This window comes from Cyanistes caeruleus, chromosome 4, assembly GCF_971803275.1.
Source record: "Cyanistes caeruleus chromosome 4, bCyaCae1.hap1.1, whole genome shotgun sequence".
Lineage (NCBI taxonomy): Eukaryota > Metazoa > Chordata > Aves > Passeriformes > Paridae > Cyanistes > Cyanistes caeruleus.
In genome coordinates, this window is record NC_141704.1 from 6392243 (window position 1) to 6416854 (window position 24612).

At 35.4% G+C, this 24612-nt stretch overlaps 1 protein-coding gene across 5 annotated transcripts in view; it reads right to left on the bottom strand.

Moving 5' to 3' along the window:
• Nucleotides 1-24612, bottom strand: part of UPF2 (UPF2 regulator of nonsense mediated mRNA decay) — a 51793-nt gene that overhangs the window by 19310 nt on the left and 7871 nt on the right. For all 5 annotated transcript variants that reach the window (XM_086886465.1, XM_086886469.1, XM_086886466.1 and 2 more), the window contains 12 exons: nucleotides 21020-21180; nucleotides 19773-19970; nucleotides 18424-18573; nucleotides 17915-18018; nucleotides 17508-17593; nucleotides 11059-11167; nucleotides 9763-9876; nucleotides 8421-8537; nucleotides 3261-3446; nucleotides 2515-2718; nucleotides 1638-1913; nucleotides 78-261 (listed from right to left, as the gene is read on the bottom strand). In XM_086886465.1, the coding sequence (XP_086742591.1) occupies nucleotides 78-261; nucleotides 1638-1913; nucleotides 2515-2718; nucleotides 3261-3446; nucleotides 8421-8537; nucleotides 9763-9876; nucleotides 11059-11167; nucleotides 17508-17593; nucleotides 17915-18018; nucleotides 18424-18573; nucleotides 19773-19970; nucleotides 21020-21180 (1889 nt within the window). The remainder of the gene's footprint in view (nucleotides 1-77; nucleotides 262-1637; nucleotides 1914-2514; nucleotides 2719-3260; nucleotides 3447-8420; nucleotides 8538-9762; nucleotides 9877-11058; nucleotides 11168-17507; nucleotides 17594-17914; nucleotides 18019-18423; nucleotides 18574-19772; nucleotides 19971-21019; nucleotides 21181-24612) is intronic.

A 24612-nucleotide genomic window follows, 5' to 3' on the forward strand; every position in this document is an offset into this window, starting at 1 on the left:
ATTACATCATAAAGAGACAATTTTAAGAACTACAGGAATTGTCAAAAATACCTAACTTCCCTTACACATTTTCTTACCCAATTTTATTAAGAATTCTCGTTCCAAGTCTTGCACCTGTCTGACAGCTTCTTCCAGAGAATTGCAGAGCTTTATCTTTGGTCTCAGCAGTTCCAGTGTATCACTGATCATATAGTCTATGTCTATAGGAAAAGGGTGGTCCTTTGTCCAAACATCCAGACTTTTTTTCCACCACACATAGCGCTAGAATATCAAATATTAAAATCAATTATATGCACACTGATGTTTATAAACCATTAAAGTTATGAAGTTTAAAATGCCATATTTGTACAGTAAAAAATAAAAAAGCTTTCATGTCACTGCTTTCCTATTTCATACAACTATTAGATATTTTTATATCACTAAAACTTGTTTGATAATCAAAGATCACAAACATTAAGAATCATAACTACTGTTAAAAGTATGAAAACAGAACAAAAAAGCCCTGACAAGAAAGTGCCTTCTCAGAGTAAACTCCTTCTACAAGAGATGACCACTTAACAACCAGACAGCTTTCAATTCCTTCCCCCAGATATTTTCAAGAAAATTAATTTCTCCAGAGGCATATTATGGGAATGGGGGGAAACATCATAAAAAAAATCTTTAGACTGCAGCCAGCTTCAAATGCCTTATCCAGTTTGCTTTACAACAAATTCACATATACCTCTTACATTGACATTGTAAAAAATAAATGCCAATTTGAATTGAAGCTAACAGTAGAACTTGAGAACTAAGATGCTGCAAACACTGCACCTGAAACTGAAACAGAATCTTACTTAAAAGATGACATGCTTAAGAGGAAGGCTTACTGAAATTATTAGGTGTAACAAAAATACAATAATGTCTTCTCTGAAACATTTATTTTTGCATTGAAAAATCAGACCACATCATACAGTGAGCAGCCTGGTCTAGTGGGAGGTGTCTCTGCCCATGGCAGGGGGTTTGAACAAGGTCATCCTTGAGGTCCCTTCCAACCTAAACCATTCTGAGGTTCTATTCTTCAAAACATTATTTTACACCTTGCATGCAGATGAGTGATTTGTATCTCAAAGGTCTGAAATAAGTTATCACCTTAATTTTAATTTTTTAATACCCTTGTTTTAGTATAAATTATAGAGAAAATAAAAAAATAAATTAAATGCAGTAAGTTTTAGCATGAATTCCATGATCTGAAATTCCTCATTTCAGTGTTTAAATACTCATTATGAAACCTTTTCCCCACCTTTGTTACATTTATTGAGTCAGAACTTCCTTTGCTGCAGCTTATGCCCATTACCTCTCATCCTTTCACTGAGCATGCCTTAGAAGTATCTGACTCCTCTTTTTCTACAAAAACCATTAGCTGAAGACAGCAGTCTAAATAATCTTCTCTTCCTCAAGTTCAGCAAACCCCAACATGAACACTGAGCGCCTCAAATCATTTTGGCATAACTCAACATATCACTTGAAACGAAAACTGCTACCAGACAGACAAGATTCTACAAATTACAGTGCTAGAGAACAAGGAGATAAATATGTACCATACCAACTTATATTAGCTTGTTAAAGAACTTTACAGAGCTATGTAAAAATTAGAATACCTGAAAATATACAAGGAAGCAATCAAGTTTTCGCTTGCTGGATCCTCTGTCAAAATACTGCCCACAGGTATCAAGGATAGTACAGACGAGTCTGATTCTGAACAGATGTTCTGGAGGGTCCAGTGGACTAGGACTGCCATCAGGGTTCACACCAAATGAGGTGAAGGAATACAGAGTTCTAAATATTACAGCTGACTCTACCATTCGATAGTTGTAAAGCTCCCCCAAAAACTTGGCACTGCTGATCCGCCGTTGGTTGAACTTTGGTTGATTAACCTTTATCAAAAAAGAACAAGAAAATTCACTTTATCATGCAGAAACAGACCAACCAACTCAACCAACATTTTTCAAAGGAAAAATTGCATTAAAAAGTTGACAGAATTTCTTATAATAAAAGATGATTTATGGCTACACACATTACATGAAAGTAAACATTAAATAGTTATGAAAGCTGGTCAGCTAGTATTTAAGTTCCAATACATTTAGCATACACTCTATCTTAAATCTATGGTGACTTTTCATCACCCAAAGAATTCCTGTAATTATAACAGCTTTCAAAATATGGACTGATCTCCAAAGTTACTTGAAGTTGTGTAAATCTGTCTACACTGTCAAAGAAATTCTGTGGCCTTACTAAGATAAGGGAGGCAAAACAATTGTCTTAAGAAATGTTGTTAGTTTGGTTTTGTTGGGGTATTTTTTTGGTACAATTATTCTATTAATTTAAATAAACCTATACAAAGCAAATAAGTGAGGTAGAAAAGTCATGAGACAAAAAAGAGAATCCAAGGATTCCTTCCTTTAAGCACAACTGTTTTAGTTTTCCTTTCAACGTAAGTAGATTGAGTATAGCTTAGCAAGAATACTGATTGCTTACCTCCATTCCTAGTCGAATATCCTCTAGCACTCCATCCACAACATGAATTCCAACATCTTCCTGGTAAAGGACCAACCCTGCTAAGAGGTTGGCTACACAGTGAATACTATTATATTTCACATTCCAGATGTTGATCATACAGCATATAACATAGTCTTTAACTTCTGCATCCTGCCAAGGCAGCTTGCGCATCTGTCTCAGGACCTAAACCAAATTTTAAGACAAGCTTCACATTTTAGCAGGTAAAATATCAAGATGTTCCCTGTCATCCCCCCTTCTCTTCTGGTTGGGATGAAATCCCTGTAAGCACCTGCAAACAACCTCTTTCTCCCCCTCCAGGCATCCTCCAGACCTGCAGTGGCTATGGAAGACTTTATGTACATAACCCAACTGCTGTCCTTGAACTACTGATCAACCTGTCCAAGGCTGTTCCATAATTTACTTGCCCTTGAAGTCTGTATGTAACTGAAGCCTTTTATCCCTAACTCTCCCAACACAATGTACAGAACACAATTATTCTCATCTCACTCTCCCTTTTTTCACCATTTGATACTGTTGAGAACACAGGTCTACAACTGGGGCTTCTACATACTCCAATAAAAGAAATTAAACCACTTTATTCATCTATACAAAAATGATCCCTCTTCCTTGCAACTGAAAAAAACCAGCTCTCCCCAAACCTTTTCCAAAGTTACCACTACACCAGTTTCAGTAAAAAGTGTATTAAAGATTTTGAAATGATTTACCTTTTCTGTGGTGACCTTGGAGAGATCCTTGTAAAGAAGCTTACGGATATATTCTTGCAAAGGAGGACGTTTTTTCTTCACAGTTTTTTCAGCTGGAGGGGGATTACAGTAGTAATAGGCATTTTCTACCATTGTAACATAACGTGCATCAAGATGCATTGCTTGTTTTTTCCTCATCATTTGTTCCTGGAAACAAATGCAAATGACCAGTTAGAGATGCTGACATACCACATTTTCAAGCCAAAGGCTTTTAGAGCTACATTTGGGATATGGTAAATACGAAAGGTTGCAGAAAATTAAGTTAAAAACTTGGGTAGAGAGAAAAAAAGACAAAGTACAAATATATGGTTCTGTGTTGCTCTTTCCTTGGCCATTTTTCTTTATGATCCCTATTATTATAATAGTTCACCTGTGGTAAAAAAGGTTTCGGAAAAGTTTTTAAGATTTAACTCAAAATCTTAATGCTACTGTTCAGACAAATGGTTCACAATGGTTTACATTGTTATATTTATATATTATTTATATTAGATATAATTGATAAAATAATGGTTTACTAGGAACTCTGTTTAAACATTATTTAACTAGCTTTTATTTAATTAAAGCAGCTGAAATAATGGTGCCTTGGCACAAACACAGTGAATCATAAGACTGGCAATCTACTTTTTACATCTGCATGTAACTCCAGAGAGTTTTTGATGGTTTCATATGAATTTCCAAAGGTTTAGACAACAGAATTTTCCTTATTCCATGCTCCATTACTGCTGTTTACCCAAGCAGGAAAGAAAAGTGCAAGAAAAAAACCTATCATAAAGTAATGCTTCAGGAAAAACCAAACAAGTAAGAGCACTAATTACTGTGCTTGATTTTCAGGTTTGTCCTGATTTTCCTCCCTTAATACAATCTTTTCTCCATACCTCAACTTAGATATGTAAGTTAAGGTTTATTTTGTGGGGTTTAAAAATTTCTTTTATCTAAAAATTCTGTACAAGAATAAAAATAGCATTTCTAAGTTGCTGATTTTTACAGTTGAGGATGAGCTTAATTCCATTATTAAATGCTTTTCAGTATGCATCTGTGTAATTAATTCTGTAAGTGATCCTATATATTCTAAATCCCTCTATGGTGGTTCACCAGGAAACTGGACCTCTGTAAACTTTATTTTCTGCTAGAGGTTGGCTACACAGTAAGTTACAACTTCAAACAGACAAACAAAATTAATATGTAAGTCCTATTTCATCCCTACACACAAATGTTAGTATAACCATTCATGCAGTCCAGTAAAGCAACCAAGAGTTTAAACCTCCTTTGATTATTGGTGAGAAAACACTGTTTTTCATACTGGTGGCCTTTCCACTTAACCTGAATAATTTAAAATTTCTTTTACATGGCAGACATTTCAGTTCAACTAAAATATCAATGTACTCAAACAGCTCCTTAACCCTGAGTTTCAGCTGCTAATTCAATGAGGAGGAGTAGCTTTTTACCCAACTAATAATTTAAGTTTCCTCCTGGATTTTAGTCATCTATCACCAGGAAGGTCTCCATCTGACATCAACCCTAAGGTATTTCATTCTTAACCTTTTCCACAACACAAATGGTCTTTCCTTTGATTCCCTGTGAGACTCTTCCTTTCCAAATGGGAAATTTCTGTCAGTAACAGCACATTTTCCTACAGCCACCTAACAGATGCACAGCATTTAACAACTGAGTACATAAATTGTTTTCTGTGGGGAAAAAATATTTAGAGCAGAAATTTCCCAAACTTTACCATGTCATATATCTTAATGCTATCTTTGAAAATTTTTCACCTTTTCTAGATAGATCAAGTGAAAATACACCTTTGCTGCCTTAAAGGCATTTATCATGCTACGCTATAAACTGAAAAACAAAGTGGGTCAAAGTGAAGCAGAACAGAGAAAATGGCAGAAGGAATGGAAAATAACATTTAAAAATCCCTAAGTCTATGTAATTTGTGTATTTTCCTGTTATAAAAAGTTGTACATTATACTGGAAATAATAATTTATAATTAAAATGGTTCTTCCCAGAAGAAACAATATGCACTACCTGAAGGCTCAACATCACTGTAATTTATTGGGTTTTGAGCAGTGCTGAGTGTGTGTTCTAAAATGTAAGTGGATTGTATTAGTCTTATTCTTTACTTATGAAAAATCTTCAGCATTTCAAGAAACCCTTTCAGTCCCTTTTCAGCTAAGGCATCAGATGGTCAAAGTAGAAAGAGAAATCATAGCATTACACTGTTTGTAGTAACAAAAACCTTGAGGCAATTCATAAGAAAAAAAGCAACACCTGCAGTCCAAAGTGCTTTAAGCTCATCAGCTACTTTGGATCCCCGTTTTACTAGGCTAAAATGAAGAAAAAAACAGGTAAAGCATTACATCTGAAGATGAGGTTTCTGTTTTCCCTTCAATAAAAACAAACCGCAAACAACATTAAAGTATCCTTGTTAAAATATTAAAACTGTTTGGGTTCTTGGTGAATAGCAAAATCTTTCTGCACGTAGCATATACTGCAGAAGCATTTCAAAAGAAAATTTGGTGATGACCACTATGGAAAAAAAAACCATAAAAAAAGAAGGAAGAAGTTACTAATCAAAACCTAAGCATCATGAGAATTCCAATTTCAGAAAGCATTTCAGCATGACTGACATTTAAACAATAGATTGCAGCAGGACACTGAAACTGTTCAGCTCCTCCTTCCTTTTAATACCTGCGCTGCTCTGCCCTGCTACTTGTTCCGACAGTTCAAAATGGAATTTTTTTATTTTGTGGAAGCAACTTATTGTTATAGTGAATTAACACAGTTCTACATGAATTGCATTTACTTAGCCGCAGCCTCTGCCTCTACAAACAACATCTGCCACAGTCTCAACACCACCAGTAAAGAGCAGTCATATCAAGAAGGAAGCTGCCATGTAGCTTAAGTCCTGTATATTTATCAGCACGAGTGATCTGGCCCTAAAGCTTAAGACAATTGTCTAAATTAAATTATTAAAAATTCATTAGGAAGCTTTTAATACCAGAATTTCAAATATTCTTTCAGCAAGGCCACAACAGTATAATACAAGAATTTGGCATTTTAACTTGATTATGCTACAGAAACATAGATCAAGATGATGTTGATCTTCCTTTCAAATCTCCAATTCGAAAAATCCAATTCAAGCAATCAATTTATCAACTGATCAATCCTAAAGCAAATCTAGTTTTACATCAGTATTTTAAATTACATAAAGGACACTGAATTTGAAAGATTTGCCAAGAGGACTATTACTAGAAATAAACATTGCCCTAATAAAAGAAGAATCTTTAAATAATTTGCAAAACATGAAGTAGTTCCACAAAATCAGGATATGATCACTAAATGGTTCTCTAGAATAAGTAACTTAGTGCCACTAAATTTGCAATGCCCTTATAGAACACTTTACTTCTCAATAAGTAATTTTTCCTTAATTACTTTTTAAATCCATTCTTAACTATGACTTTCTTCTACACCAGGACAAAGCAACATTGTCTTTAATAGGAGACACATGGCCTGTTTGGAATCTTATTACAAAATACATCGTCAGCAGTAAAGATTAGGACCGATAATTATTTAGAGGATCAACAGGCCTTAATTCTACCCAAAAGAGTATATCAGCTTTACAGTCACTTAGATTTTTACCATAAAATTGTTATCAGCTTCCTTTAGGAGAAATTTTTTCCACAGTTCACACTAACTTGTGTGGACCATAAGACTATGATCCAATTTGTATAAGACTATTTAAGTCAAAATTAATCTCTGTAGGCTTTTTACAGGATTCTTAGAAGATGCAGCTATTAAGATGAATGCAGAATACAAATCTATTTATCCTATTTTACATCTTAATAAATATATTCCAAACCTATTCGCCATCTTCCACCTTCTCCTGGTTCCTCAATGCATAAGAAAAGACTACTTATCCAAAACCTCGTGAGGCTTTAAGCTTCAGTGATTCAAACAGTGTTTGTGGTTTGTCTTGCACTTCACAGTTAAGCCATGTTTAGCATTCATCCAGCAGACTCCAGCAATCCAGCTAACAGTCAGTATTTTTGTAGTGCACAACACTAAAAGCAGTCAGTTACAAAACCCAGCTCTGGTGTAAGTATTTCATTTTTTCCTCACTTCTAAAATTTTTATTGACTACCAAAAAGTGATAGCAATGAGGAAATGTCTTTTAAACATAATGGAACGGGGTTTTCAAGGGAAAATTACTTGATTATGGAAAGGAAGATATTGCACAATACAACACATCAGCTGGCAAATCTTTAGAAAATTGAGATTTAAACCTTTCAAGATACAAAGTATGCTGCTACAAAAAACAAGAGCCAAGGAACTTGCAGTTAATTTGCTCATCTCTTTCCTCTCATGACTGTACCACCTCAACAGATGTTCTGACATTCAAAGAAGTTCAGAAAAAAACCAGTATTTTGTGGAAAAGAAATCGTACAACAGTATACCAAAGTACGCAACTCCATTAACTAGAGCATAAGAGAGATTACTGGTTTAAGAAAAGGTGAATCTATCTTTGAAGGTCTTCTTCAACCATGTCTGATTCAGGCTCTTGCCTTGGACACAGAGTTTTAGGATTGTCTCCCAAGTCAGATAATATATTATTCAGCTCTTTTTATTTTTTATTCAGCTCTTTTTATTTTTAAGTCTTTGCCAGTACTTCTCCAGACTGACAGACTGCAATTCTAATCTTATTTCCCAATCTCTACTTTTAAAACTGCTTCTCTTAGTGTCTTCATAAACTTTTCTTTTCACATTTAGAACTCCAGATCATTATACAGCGCACAGAAACCACCTCTTGCACAAATGTCTTCACTTCCAGTTGAAATCATGTCTGGTTCCATTTATTTTTCTCCCAAAGACTATTTCAGGCATGTTCAAGTACAGCTGCAATATTCTTGCAACCACATCCTCTGGGGTTGCCCTGTCTCTGAATACTAGTAATGCAAAAGCAACAGCTTTTTACTTCAGAAACTGAAGTTTTTTTTTTACATTTTTTTTCAAGTCATGAAGAGGTTTTTAGGTCAACTGGAGTTCTCAAGAATAGTTTCAAAAATAATTGCTTTAAGTCAGGCCATGACACCTCCCCCATAAGAAAGCAAGTTTTCTCTTACCAAAAGAACACTGGTTCTTAAGTGAGATTCTGGTGATCTGAAGAGGAATCTTCCACAGGTTTCCAGCAAGGTACAAGCCATTTCAATATGATGATGAGAGAAGTCTGACAGAAGCATCTGGTATGTATTTATACAAAAGTACAGCTTGTTAAACATCTTTTTCAGCTCCAGAAAACATTAAGTTATATCTACCAGACTGAAAACTACACTAGTGTTCTAAATTCTTTACAGAATAAATGCAAGTGGATCTCACTGATCAGATGTGAGGATTGGCAAGGCCCTGGCACAGGTTGCCCAGAGAATCTGGATGCCCCATCCCTGGAAGTGTTCAATGCCTGATTGGATGGAGCTCTGAGCAACCAGGTCTAGGAGGAAGACAGGGGGTTGGAACCTGATGATCTTTAAGGTCCCATCCAACCCAAACCATTCTATGAATATTCAAAAGATTAATCTCATTTTAAAACTCTCATAAGAACAGTCTATAGACCCCAAATTTAGGCTTCAGAAGAACAGGATGTTTTGAAAGACCAACATAAAAACTCCACCCAAACTACCCATTACTGCACAAGGGCACATTAACCTCAGAGGACACCTAACAGCACTGTTATAAGTTAAGCAATAACTATAATTAATACAGCATTGCATTTTACAGACAAGAGAAGTGAAATTATGAGTGATTATGATTTCTTTAGGAATTCAGTTTGATATCTAACAAGTCAATGAATAGAAACTATTCACACAGGAAGTGATGTTAAGCTGTGAGTCTCAATCATCTTTCATCAAAGGCACTTTTATTTTTTAAAACCTATTTTTAATTTGGGACTTGACATCAAGGTTTGAATGTTTATCAGCATGCAAAGTGAGATGATGTGCCTAGAGATCAATGCCTTCCAGAGATGTTTTGTTCCTCAACAAACAAAAGCACCTGCTAAAATGGCATAAAAGCCACACCTTGCATTGCATCACTGAAATGCTTTTTGCCTCCAGTCCTTCTCTCTTACTGTTATTGCCTCCACAAAAACATTAATTGAAATCAACATAATGGAAGTTTTGCAATGTACAGCAGATTAGTAAGTACCAATGTCTGCCATACTTAAAAAGAAAATTATGAGCAGTTTGGTTGTGTCCAAATGTAGAAGTTTATTTTAATATGTTCCTCCCATTAGAAAATGTAAAACATTCTAACCTCTATAGCAGCTATAAAAGTCTCCTCATACACAGCAGCCAAAGACACCAGAGTTTAAAACATCCCATGTAACATCAGCAGCAGGTAAGTGAAGGGGAATAGGATGGGGACACATTTTCAACATACACAGGAATACAGGACTATCACAACACAAACCTTTAAACAGTGGAGAGTATCATTTTTGGAGAACATCTTAAACTTGGTAAGCTCACCAATAAATCTCACAGTTTTATTCTTTGTTTCAATGTTGATCTGGTCCTTTTTTCTTACCTAAAAAACAACCAAAAAAAATAATTGTAGACCCTCAAAAATACCAAATTCTTCTAAATTACTTTTATCTGAACATGCACAAAATACACTTGGGAATTCAGCAGTGTTTGGTATTGGCTTGGTTCCTCAAGCTCCACCTTGACTTCTCACTGGGTTTCCTAAAACTCTCCCTACAACCTTGTTTCTTCGGAAGATTTTCTGTTCTTCTCCCCATCTCCCCATCCCCCAAAACAATTAATTCCTCTAACATACCTACAGCCATAGATCCTCCTCCTTTGCCACAGTGAAGCAGTGATAAAATATTTTAGATTCTGTATTTTCAGAATCAGTAAGAAGTCTCTACATGAATAGGGCCACTTGTACTGTCCTCAAAGAAATATTAAACACTGATGGCTTTTTCAAGTCAGATTTAGTAACGTGCAGACTTTTAAAATTACTGACATTCAGCAAAATTTAGGAACAAAACACAAATATATATCTACATCTAAACATAATCTGCAAAACAGAAAACTGTATTTCCCCAACAGAAAGAGGTTTTTCTGATAAAGTTAACATAGTTAAGATTCAAGTAAGTCTGAGCAATTTATACACATTTCTAATGTCAATATTAGAAAAAAATTTGAAACCTGTGCCACAGAATTCAGAAAATAGTGAGGGAATCATCACTGTGCACCACAATAATTTTGATTACAACAGTTAAAGTGAAGGAAACAACATTGAAAAGTACATTTATGTGGAAAATTTTGATAGATGAAAATTGTAAAATCTATTTTGAATTAAATACTGAATGATAATAGTGATCACTACAATAGTAGCTTTGTAGTGGGAAATGTTAGAATAGGTCAGGTCTCATTTTAAAAGCAAGCTATTAATTTACAGAAAATTCTTAACACAGATGAAGCAGAGCTTCTAATTTTTGTAACATCTGCAGTAACTGTTGTATAGCTCATTTATATTAATATGTGAGCATATATGGAAAGCTGTAAAAACTTCTCCTCTAAAAGGACTTAAAAAGTTACAAAAATTTCTCTTCTTTTTTCTAGAACTGCTGAGCTGACAGAAGAATATTCACTGAGTTTTAGAAGTAGTATCTACATAACACAAAATGGGTTTTCCTCATAAGGATTACCTATGAGATTGGTTAACCTGGTTTTAGTAAAAAACTAAATCACTAAAACATACATGGAACCTGAAATCCCCTTTCAGCATGGAACAGAGATCCTCTGCTACATCAGACATACAGGGATGCAATGTGGCAACCAGTCTTGCATAAAATGGTAGCAAATCCAATCTGCAAACAAAGGAGAGGATAAAACAGACAATTCATAGACAAAAATGTATTTATGTCTACAAATATGGGTACCATTTTACTTGTGAAAAGAATCAATGCACTGACAGAACTACACACATGCAATTTTTCTGGCCCACTTCAGAATGCAATATCATTCAAAAATAATACAAGAAAGTAAACCACCATAACCTGTTGGCATACTTCATAGTTAACTTCCTTTTTGACCCCTACCATAGATAAAATGCTGAATACCATCAACTACAGAATTTGACCTTCAATAAATTACCAAAGACAAAGAAAATTCAGATCCATCTCAACATGCGAAAAAAAAGGTTCTTCCAGACAAGGCCATGGGCTGTGGCACAGTATTAATATTCTCTCTGAAAAGCAGCAGACATAACTAGGAAGGTAGATAACTTAACTTTTAAGGTGGCAAACTTCTAAATGAATGTAGCAGTTATTACATAAAACAAAGCTGAGCAGATCTGATGTGGCCACCCTTTTCCCAAAAACTCTGCTAGTACTCCCACAAATGGTAATATTTTCAAGTTTTCTATAGAATTTCTTTATTTCCTTCTCTCTTGCCTTAATTACATTCCTTCACACCCATTTCCTTTGCACATTTATGCTAACCAGCTGTGTATATATCAATTTTAAATGCAGAGAAACCAACCGCACTCTGAGGCCTCATAATATCATGTAACAAGCTGAAGGAAGTATTTTAATTTTATTTTCAGAATCTTAAGTTAATGCAGTAAACATATGAATTCTAGAACAAGCCAAAGTAAGTGGAGAGGAACATCCTAAATTTGCATGCTTCTAATGAGAAATTGCCTGTAAGGGAAAAATGCATCTTGAGTTTACACATTATGAAGGCTTAAGGTTTTCCCTACTGCTCAGGAAAGGAAAAGAAAAAGAAAAAATACGCTGACAAAAATAATCCAAAGGCACAGTTGATACACAGAGCTTGTCCTGGCACAAAGCATCAAGACAAAAACCCCAAAACAAAGCCATCACAACTGCCTCCTTTCTCCTTTCAGCCTCTACGTCACTGGAGCCCATTTCTAAGACATTTAATACCCACTTACAGAAAAAGAGACAATTATGTATTTAAATTGTGGGTTAGAAGCAGCAGAATATACTCCCCCCCAAAAAGCATGACCAGCCAGCCTCCTGACAACACAAAAGATTCCTGGTGAAACATTGTGGGTATCTCAGTTACCTATTGAACAGTTTTTATCTCTTTTGTTAATCAATAACTGAAGCAGTATTTACATTTTTTGAACTTGTTGGAACACACAGTCAAGGCTGACTACCCACAGCAAATTACTACCATGTTATTAAGCATTTAGCCATTAACTTTGAGAGCAGTGAAAGTCTCACTACTTCACACACACCCACAAAAGCTAAACTAAGAGAGGACTGTAGCAGAACTAAGGTATGTTTAACTGAGGGGATTTCTGTACGGCAACTATTTTAAGAAAAATGTAATTAATTAATTTTTAAGATAAATAAGTTTTATTCTGGTCTCAACAAATGCCAGCCTGCTGAGAGCTAATAATTTCATCTCTGTAAACTGAGTATACCTGGGGGACAAATAGACTTAGAGCACATTGTTGTTATTCCCTTGCAGGACACAAAAGGTTTCTTCATGGGGAAGCATACTAGGACTGGGTATTTCTAAATAGGTGAAATATAGTAAGGAAAAGCCTTGGGTTAATTATACTGAAATTGGCAATCAGAGATTGAGTTATTTCCCTCTCAAGGGAGACAAAAGTTCAGGTTCAGCAGTGGAAACACTCCAGTATCAGTGGCACCATCTACTGGTATATGCAGTGCTTTGTTCCTTCCAAAAGTATTTCTTTCTCTTGAGAAGGGGGAAAAGAACTTAACTAAATCCCCACAAACTCCACAGTATTGTTATCTCTTCCCGCTCTTCTGATTATGAAGCAAGATCTGGCATCAGGGATGAGTCAGTCACTCTCTGAAGTCCATGTTAAGCACCCTGAATATTCACCACCACAGTAAAAAGCACCTCCTCTGACCACTGTCATTTAGATCACATACCATGGACTGATATCTAGTCAGCTCTGGGTCTCAGGCCCACGAGCAACATGTCAGTGTAATATCTAAGAACATATCTTTTTTTTACCATTTCAATGTCAGTTTATTTTAAAAAGCCCAAACAAGCAAAACCAATCATAAACCAACTTACAGAAAAACTTTTTAAAGTCCTAATCACAATCTCTCCAAAATGGATGCATCCAAAATTTTATGCCCAGGAAGAGTGAAGGGGGCATTTTGTACATTTCCTAATTTCTGTGATTCTACAAGACTGCTTAAAGACTGAAACAATGGAGCCAGAACTCCTGCCTCACAAGCATAATCATAATGGATAAAAGCAGTGTATTCACAGGGCCTGAACAGGTACTAAGTGCCACCCACACTGCTCAGTGGGAAGAGAAGGATGATGTGGAATTGGAATGTTACCAGGGAAGCACTTTTGGCTTTTATTTCTTCATCAGGACATAAAACTCCTTGATCTCAAGCACATCCCTCAATTTTACCCTCAACTGAAACAGGCCCTTGAAACACTGGTAACACTTGAACAAAAAGGACCTTGGTACAGAGAAGTCTCAGGATAAAAAGCTCACAGTAAAAACACTGAAGGCTTGCAGCTTTTGAGTTAAAATGCGCACAACTATTTAACACTTAAGAAGCAGCTAACTTCTGAATTAAGAACAACCAAAAATAACACTAAAAACCTCCACATGAACAACAGATCTCTTACTGCAGGTAAACTTGCAACTTCACAGATCACCATAGATGGGAACATCAAAAAATATCATAAACCACAACAGTCCCTATATCCTGCTTAACATTTTTCTAGAATTGTTTAGAATTTAAAGCCTAAGAAAAGTTTTCAGACTTCTCATATTAAAGTAAAAGAAAATAATTTATAGAATTGCAGTATTCTGGTAAACCTAAATAATTCTGTGTATAGGAAGACAGTTCAGTTAGACAGCAAGAACCACAGAAAAGTCCTAAAGCTCTGAGCAGTATGGGTTAAACCACGGTCTGCAGCCTTGGATTAAAAGGCTAATATTTAGTTTTAAATCAATTCTCCAATGCAAATGTGAAAGCCACTCGTATACTGGCATTGAAAAATCCTTTTAAAAGGCCTTCTGTTCTGTCGGGTTGGAGGTTCAAATCACAGCTGAAAATGTAAATGTGATCCATTCATCAGTATTCAACAGAGCAGGGCAAAGATGTATTCTAACACTGATTTACAGTGAGTTGAGGAAGAGATGGCCTTTTTTGTCAAATTAAGTTTTCTGTCCTGAAGAATCTTGATTTGTCCCAGTCTATCCAACCCTAGTGGTAGCAAGAAAGCTCCCTGGCAACACTACATAATGACTTTGATTTCACAGTGTCCATTTTACACACAAACAAAAAAACCAGTTTTACACTTTCTTGATGCAACTGTTGTGCCTGCACATTTCCCGAAAGTGATCTCAAGAAAAGAAATAAAACTTATTCTATCATTGAAATAGCTCATTATGGCTGCAAATAAAGCAGCTAAACCTAAACAGCATTAACTGATATGCCTGGAAACTAAATGCTTTTGGAAAACATACTGCTTTATCTGCATCCTCAAGGACACTGCTCCTCTGAAGCTTCCACAAAACACCCTCCTCAAAAACATTAGCACAACAAACACTCTTCTCCCACAGTATCCCAGAGAGATATTGCAAAAATCCCTGGATTAGTGAAAACAAGTATGTGACAATAATGGAAGGTAAAACCATATCATTACAGCTCAGTGAAGGATACACAGAGCAAAATCATCGTTACTGCACAGTTATACAAAGCCTCCAAGCAGTGTGCTACAGAATATATAGAATTTTCTGTATCAGAAAGAATTATGAATGTTGATTTGAAGACACAGCAGAACTGCCCTTTTACCAGTTGCAGCAATACAGTTTACTTAAATATTGGGATAGGTTCTCCTTTCAAATTGTCTGCATCTATGAGCAGTTCAGCTGGTATTTACATTCCAAATGCTTGTGTTCAGAACAAGCAGGTCTTTCAACATCCTGTTTCTCCAGCTGAGTGGCCCAGAGACGGGGTCACCAAAGCAGACACATAAACACAACTTAAGATCTTAAAAGAATCAAGATAACTCAAGAATTCATTAGTCAAGTAGGTGCCACTGCAGATAGCAGGAAAAGGAATTTAAAAATAATTATGTATCAAATTTTAATGCTTCTTAGTATTGGAAAAATTTGTATTTATAACTAAAGACCAGCAGTGAGAGGATCAGCTGAGCCATTCATTTCAATGTTAGTTCCAGCTACTGGAGACCAGAACCATCACAAAAGTAACAGCTCCTTGAGGCAACCCCACCATCTATCCTGATCTGGTGAGTTCTATCAGAAAAGTTAATATTTTTAAAATTATTATTACTTTTAATACAAATCTGTAGGGCAATGGAATTACCACTGGAAAGACAACAGACGTCAATGAGGAAACTATGTGTGCTTCTAGGAGTTTCTTAATTCTGTTCACAGTACAGCCTGATCAGAGACATTTTTTAACAGTGCAATATATCAGGAATTTAACTTCTGCTTTCATGCCATCTATGAAATCACACTCCTGAATTTACAAGCCTTATCATGCTGTTCCTGTATGAAAGTACCTCCTTTTGCTGTGCGCATCTACAAGTTCCTCCAGATCACTGTCACCTAGCACAATTTAGCAGATTATGCAAAGAGAAAAAAGGATTTTCCAAGAGGTTCCAAAAGTTAATAATCAATTTCAGCAATCTGGAACCTACAGCACCAGGAAACAATACAGGGTAGTGGTACAAACATTACTGTATGGAAAGTTCTCTATTATGGCAGAGCTGAAGACGTTAAGTCTAAGTGCTCCTGCTGATTAACATTGCTGCAGATGCTCTAAGCTATGAAAAAGAAATTCTTCTCACATTGTGCTTTGATGTATTTCATGATTACCAGCAGGCTGATGAACAGAAATGTTACGTTATCTACAACCATCATTTGGGCTGAAGAGCACCTTTTCCCATCTAACACAGAAGATCATCAGTTGTCAGCCTCCTCTGTCATTAATTCACGTCAGGCACAATCAGGCCTTTGTCAAAGTCTCCAAACACTGAGGCCAAACCCGTGAGTTTTAGAGGTAAGAATACACAGGAGAATGAAAGATTATGTGCACTGTTTCACCGTGGAGTCAGGTTAATGCCTCAGTCAGCAAACAAACCATTGGTTTTCACACAGCAAGGGAACAGGGTTATTAGCACAGCAGATGCTTATTATAAATGGGATGTAGAAATAGGCTAAATTAACCTTTAAATTAAGGTTGAAAACACAGCACAAGCAGTGATTAAACTTTAGGAAAACAAAGGACCAAAGTCTGTTAATTCAAAGCCAGTCTACACATGTGTTGAGACAAAACAGAAACTCAAGCTATGTTTTTCCCCCCAGTGTTAAAAGGTAATGGAATCAAAGCAGTGTAAACTCTTAACAAGAATTCCAAGATGAGCATGTTCACTTTAAATTAAATGCAGCATTGAAACAGCTTATCGTGAGAAACAGGGCAAGGTGAAGCAAGTAAAGCAACTTCTTCATAATTTCACCTCAGTGAAATAAAGGCTCAAGTTTAACAGAGATCAGCAAAATAAATGATTCCTCCAATCAATTCAATGTTTTTATTTGAATATTTAAAACCATTTTTGGAAGCAGGGCTCTTCCTGTAAGTGCAGGAAATCTGCTTACACAGAGACAAGGAGAAAGCAAGAGCTTTACACAGGCAGATGTACACAGACAAAAGGAGCCAGGCTCAAAGTGGCTGGCCTAGAATTGGCTGTTGCAGAAGGCTCAAGGCTGTTAAAATGGCCATGTACTGCATCAGAATTAACATATCACAAGAAATCCTCCTTCCAATCTATGCTCTAACTGTCCACAGGCTCTAACACAAAAAACAAGTTGTCCTGCATGAAATAAATCTTCCCTTTTTTGGTATCAGGAAGGTTTTGCTGTTATTTTCATAGTTTAAAACAAAAAGGTAATGAAAAGAGATGTATGTATGAAAAGAAATGCTGTAAACACTGAATATCAGGAAAAAAAAAATCCTTACTAAAATCCTTAATTTTTGACAAAATATCATGGTGTGGATCATTGATTCTAAATATTCCTTTGTGCACTCCAAAAGTGCACATCAGGAATAAACAAATGGAATATACACTGGTTTTATAAATACATGCACATGCTAAATTAAATAATAAATGGGTGGATCCAGCTTGGTCCCCTTCCATTCTTACCTTTGTCTAGGAACTATGAAAAGTGCTCGTACCAGTTTTCTTCTGTTGGCTTTTGTATTCATATTCATGCAAAAATCCATTGCTGCCTATAAAGAGGAAAGTTAATGCAATACTCCACTTTAATACAGTGGGTTTTCAAGAAAGCAACAGAACCTGGCATTTCAACATGGCTTTTACAGAGCTATTCCTATTACATGCAACTGCTTTAAAAATAACCATAAAGAAAAATCTTCAGTTTTGGCTAGAACTGGCATAGTTAGAAAACACATCCACTGAGAGGAATACTGACTGATTACAAAATTAATTCAGCTACTGTCAGACTCCAAAGCTTGAAATCTTTATTTCCTATCTATTTGATCTAGCATTATGGTTTTTAAGAGTGCAAAAACCTGAAACTATGACCGTACCTTGTCTATGAGGTCTCTGTTGACACAATTTGGAAGCTGCTGAAGAAAAGCATCTACTATGAGTTTTAAATGAGATCCAGTACTGGCTTCTTCATCTTCTTGTTCTAACAGAGGGAAATAAATAAACAGCAGACATCTTTAAGCTATGAAATACAATCATTTATGAACACATTCCCCAAACAGCGCATTTGCAATGTTTAGTTAAGTATTCCTCTTTGTAGTAACTTTTCAGGCAACTGCCTTTATATTTGCCTACTTTTAAAAGCTGTGTGAAAGAATTGGTAATTTTCACTGGATAAACATCTGTAAAATAATTTTCACTTCTATCTGAATGACTTATTACAAAAACATTTATCAGAGTCCTAGCAGTTTCTAGCTACTAGTTTCATAAATAAACAAACAAATAAATAAATTCCCCTGAATGAACTCTACAAATCCACAAACTAAAACAATCGAGTTAAAAAAAACAAATCAGGAAGAAAAAGAATTCTTAAATCAATTATTTTTACCTTGCTCATCAAGAAGCTTCTTTGTAAGATCTTCTGCCTCATCTCCACAGTCCAACTCCAGTGCATCATCATTAATATCCAGGTTCTCCAGCTCCAATTCCAGATCCTCATTCCCAGCTGCTTCCTTATTATCTTTGGCATCTTTTGAATCTATTTACAAGTTAAGTAGAAACATCAAATAAATACCATGAAATTGTTAAACATACACTGTCTTTATTGGAATACAGGAAGACTAATGCTGCTAAACCTACATCGCTTTAATGTCTTAATGGAAAACCTTTTACACAGATGTAGAAAAAAAAGGAAAATGCAGAAATAAAGATTATTAGTTTCCTTGAACGTGATATCTCAATCTGATAAGGATTCAGAAAAGAATAGCTAATATTTTTCTTGGACCACAGCACTGGTTCAACACTGAGCATTTTTCCAAGAGATTACTATGTACAGAATTCTACTGTTTTTTCAGACCTCCTTTCAATTGCATTTGCAGTCTATGCTTCATTTAAAAAAAATGAGTTTCAAGGCAGATAACCTTATTAAAATTCTAAAATTTTTCAAAGCTGAGTGTGACAACTTCTGAACAGTGCACATCATATGGAAATATAGACTCACAAACAAGTAACATGTTTAGAATCACAGACAAAATTAGTCTGGAATGGACTTTAGTGCTATCTCCAGTTCAAACTTTTGGTCAAAATGGATGAATACCACTTACACCAGATTTCTCAGGTATTTTTCTAGTTATTTTAAAATAGTAAGATAGAGATTCCAGTCTCTCTGGGCAAGCTGCTCCAATATCCAAAAATCCTTACAAGGAAATGTCAGAATTCTCCAAACATGCATCTTCTGTTACACTTTGAGCCAGGGATGGTGACTTTTTATCCCACTGTACCTGAAGTCTGCACATGCCTGGTTGTGAACTGAGAGCTGTGTCAGAAGTGAGGAACCACCCAGGCCTTTTAATCTAGTGAAATTTTAAGCTGACAAAGTCACCTACCATTAATAATTTAATAAGAAAATAACAGTGAAAAAAAACCCCTAACACCAACATCTGCAAAAAAGGGAAAACTCTTCCCATTTCTCAGAGGAAAGTTGGTATTTATTCACACTGGTTAGCCTCCAATTACTTGAAATTTACAATTCTAACAATATTAAAATGCATTTAATTTTTTTCTTCCTTAATAACCAGATATAATCCCTACCCCTAGTTTAATCCCTAAAAATTTATCCAAGCTGGTGCACTGTCCTGATTGCAACAAATTATTTCATCACAGACTCATTACTTCCATCAATTTTTTTTATCTGTTGGACAAGATATGTTGAAGAAAACAGTCATCTAAGCATCCTACCTCTGGATTCATCTTTGCTGGAATCCTTGTTCTGGGAATATTTTTCATTATCTTTAAACAAAATTGCTGGCACAAAAGCCTTCAAGTCAATGAGATTCTCATAGAAGTTTCTAGCATCTTCATCTTCCCAGATACCCCCCTCCAGGTCATATTCTCCAGGCTTTCCTGGTGTGAAAATATCAATACCAGGTCCATGTTCTGCCAAAACAGTGAAATCGTAAGAAAGTTACTTACACAAATTTATAATCTTCTATGGGGAGGCACCTTAGAGATTAAGAGTCCTTTTAGGAAAGCATTAAACTATTTATTACTAACTCTGTTTTCACGAAATATTTCAACACATACTTTAAAAGTGTTTTTAACAATTCAATATTAGTATTAGACACATCATGAAATTATCCTAAAATCGTAAATTTCATTTTGATTGAAAATACAGACAGAATCAGAGGAAGTAAAATCAAGAAAAACGAAGGCGCACAATATGTGGTATTATAAAGTTACAACAGATTTTAATAACATTAACATTAAAAGTAATCACTTCAAGTATGATGAACTGTACCCCACTGGGTTTTAGGAATAAATTTTAAAAAGAACAACTTAATATTTAGAGGCATTCAAGAAACACCACCTTTTTAAGTTCAAGATAATTTAAGGCAAAAGATACTCATGATTTCAACATCTCAACTAATCTTAAAGTTTAGATTTAAAGGCACTGAATGCTGCACTTTGCTAAGGAGGCAAGACAGCCACACTTAGTGGCTTACCTGGCTTAACAGTATGTTCCTGCTCATAACATCATGACCCAAAATAGATTTCAAATGTATTTTTTAACAGTATCAGCTTTTAAAATTCTGACAATTTTTAAACACTAAAAACGGCATAATATTAAAGAAAAGGATCATGTTAAATTTTTTTTTAATTTTCCATTTATTACTCTATCTCCAGAAAAAACCTAAAGAGATATTACTTAGGTTTCCAAAACTACACAGAATATATAACATGGTTACATATTATATGAATTATATGAATATGAATATGAATGGTTACATATTAGGCATAATATTAGGCATAATTACTTTAATTAAAAACATAAAAGTATTACTCATTAGCTGATATCCTTCAGAGGGAAAGCCTAAATGAAATGAAACCAGCAGAAAGAATACATTGGTAACAGGGTTTGGTTAGTTTTTCCACCACATTCAAGCCAAGCTCAGGGTTCTGTTGACCTGCTTTAGAATCTGGCTTACCCTCAGGGGTTGGTTTCTCTTGGGGAAGGTCAGGCATGTTCTCATCCAAAAGATCAGCCAGAGACTGAGAATTTGCCAACAGCTTCTGATAAGACATTGCAAATTCCTCATATTGCTTGTGTCGATCTTCACTCAGCTCTCCTTTGGAGTGGAGAATGCGTCTACAAAAACCAAACTTACAGTAAGACCACCTTTTTCTTTAAAATATATTTGAGCTATGCCAAACCATTAGGAGTTTCTCTGGGCAAAGCTAACCTGCCCTCTCTGAGAGAACTGTAACAATTCTCATTTAGACTGCAATAGCAAACATCTAAGTGACACTATTTTTCCAAACCGCTCTGAATTTCCAACTTTGATCCCACTGAGGACAGTACAGTCACAGAAGCTCCAGCTTCCATCTCCAAAGAGAAAGGCTCATTTACTCTTTGCCATGATTAGGCTGCAATAGTCCTAAAAATACTTACATAGTAAAATAAAACACTCAACTTTATGAACAAGCTAGATAAAAGTTGCTTTCCACCTGTAAGAATCCACTTCCGTGTTGTTTAAATGATTATACATGAGCTATTATCACCAGGAGGGCCAAAAAATTTGCAAGCAGGCCACCAACTTTCCCAACAGACCTAGTTATTTCAAGGCTATCAGTCCAAATTATGAGCAGTTACATTTGTTTCTTCATCTGCTCTTTATTTTCTTTTACAAAACTATTCATACTTGTTTCAAATAATCATTTTTAAAATTGAAATCTGTTGTCAGCTAATCAGTGCTTTTAAGTGCTGGAACCACTGACCATGCACCCAGAATTGAGATGAAAGCATCAGAAGTCTGAAAGAAGGTGCAAATGCCACAATTCCCAAAGCAGGTTGTATCATTAAATTATCATCTGTAGGATTCCATTACCATTTTTATTATGCAATAGGCAAACACTCACAGTCTTGCCAAAAGACACAAGCATTTTGTGGCATAAGTATTCTGAAATATTAAAGGCAACGTAAGTTGAGGGATATCACTCTTCTTGTTCCAGGTTAATTGCAAAACAAGTCTTCTTTGTACACATTCACAGGGTGAGCAGCCAAATTCCCTACTCTGCTTAGAACTAGAAGTGGACACAGGTGTCTGGCTAGAGAGCAAGAAGCATTAATGCTGGCAAAAGTACTATTTCTCTGACAAAAACCAATTATTTAACATATATTGCTTGTTCCTGCAAAGTAGAGCAAAGAAAAATTAACAAATTAAATAACCACTGACAATTTGTGAAGTGCAATAGTTCAGTTTGGATTCAGGAAACACGTTAAGTGTCAATTCATAGCTTTTCCATGAAGACTGCTGTCCATTGCATACATATTTTAAACCAGCAGCTTTGAAACTGTGCTATTCTTAAAAAAAAAAAAAAAAAAAAAAAAAAAAAAAGCAGTGCTGTAAAAACAGTACAAGGCTTTCAGTTCTCAATTTCAGTTCCAAGAAGACAAGTGTTAATGAATTCAAAGAAGCTAAAGCAAATGAAACAAACTTTAAAAAGCATGGTTCACCTCTGAGTACAATTACAAGTACAGCACACTGTACTTGTCTTACTATATGTCTCTTCAAAGCACAGGGCAAGTTCAACACATCTTAAAAACATCCTTAATTTAGACAAAAAAAGTTTCTTCCATAGCTTACACTTATTTCTGAAAACTCTCTCCAGAATTTGGTAATCAAGGTGTTTCCTTCCAATGACAGCCTGACAAGTTTTGTTGTGCCCTCAGCTGTGTAACCAAATGATCACCAGGTTCTCTGTTATGTCTATATTAAAGTCAAAGTGTAACTCAAGGTACTTTCCCTAACTACCCACTTAACCAGCAACACTTGAGTCTGCTTTAATTTTATGTAAATGATTCCACAGGTAACACAGCACTAAAGTACTGTTAATTTGGCACAGTAATTTTAAATTAATTCAACCAAATTGTACAGTTTAAATTATTTCACATTCTCCTCACAGAGATACATTTATGGGTTATTTACCTGACAAAACATCATAACCTAAACATGTGATGCATTTCATGCACAAAAGGGAACAGTTCACTCCTTATTCACTTCATTGATTGTGGAATAACACTGTGAATAAAAACTAGAGCAAAATGGATCAATTTTTAATACACGGAGAACTGCTTTAGCCAATAGGTTACTGGGGTTTTTTCTAAAAAAAACTGAAACCAACCCAATCAAACAAAAACACCTCAAAAAAACTACCACCCACAAAAAATATTCAAATACTCTCCTCATGCCTTGCATTTCCATAGCAAGGAAATGCCACAAATCTGTTACAGATGTTGTAAACAAATAAAATCTGGCAGGAAAGTTTTTTGATATCTTATTTAACAAAACTTATTTTAACTCCTTAGAAAAAATTGAGGAATGAACACCTTGAAGTTCAGAGAGAGAAATAACAGAGTTCTCTTAATCCAGTGATAAATGACAGCTCTCCACATTTCTTCCCCAAAACAAAGCTTTGCAACCAAGTTCACAGGGATAATTCAGACAAGGTGTTCAAAGAGGTCCCTCATCTTATTTATTCAAAGCAGGCTCGGTGATGAGGTCAGACCAGGCTGCTCAGGCTCTGTTCAGTCATTCTTGTCCAGTTGTACAAGTAAATATTATAGTTTTCTCTCTCCCAGATAATTTACATTCTTTCTGTTTCTCGGTTTCTTAACATATTTTATACCTCTCAGAAACTTTTTTCACTCTATTTTCTTTACAGACTTTGTATACAGACTTTATAATACCCACTCATTGAAACGCCAGCCAGAACCAATGTGCCCAGAACCAATAATAATGGTGAAAGCATAAGGGTTCATATTCATTCACTTTGAAAAAAATACACCTAAGTCAATAATGCACTTTGAACTAGTACAGTAGTAGAAATAACAGTACCTCAAAAATCAGTTTATGATCCTGTGAAATTCGACACTTGGCTGAGACCAGATAGGACTGCAGCACAAAAGCCACCAGCACAATGGATTCTTGCTTTGGAAACATAAAAGTTTAATGCATTCCAAGCATATATCTGGCTCTGGATAGATGTCCAGACTTTTAGCTGAAATCTATGTCCATACACAGTATAGGACACAGTAACGTGTTCATTTCTATCTGCCTGGAATGCTTCCAGAAGAAATTAGGAATGACTGTTTTAAGACTAGCAGTTGGGTTTAGGCTGGCTCCAATAATGAGAATCCAGGATGCTCTAAAGCAAATAATTATTAAACAATGTGAACATGGCAGAAATAAAATTATTCAAATATCAAAGTCTGCATAAACATACCTTGCAATATTAGTACTACATAAAAATATTTTGAAGCACTTTTATCAAATTTTCTATGTCCTCCAACATTTTAATACATTTATTTAATACCTATTTGTCCACCTTGGAGTGTAATAGATACCTTCTTAATTTAACCTATTTTTTCCTTCATCCTGGTACACTAAAAAAAAGTAAACAAGCCAAAGCAATTGTGGCATATGCTTCGTTAGATACATGTGGGTGGAAAGGGAGAAATGAGATTGTGCCAACTGGAAAAGGACAGTACCAGCTGGGAAAGCAGCATTGCTCGCATGCT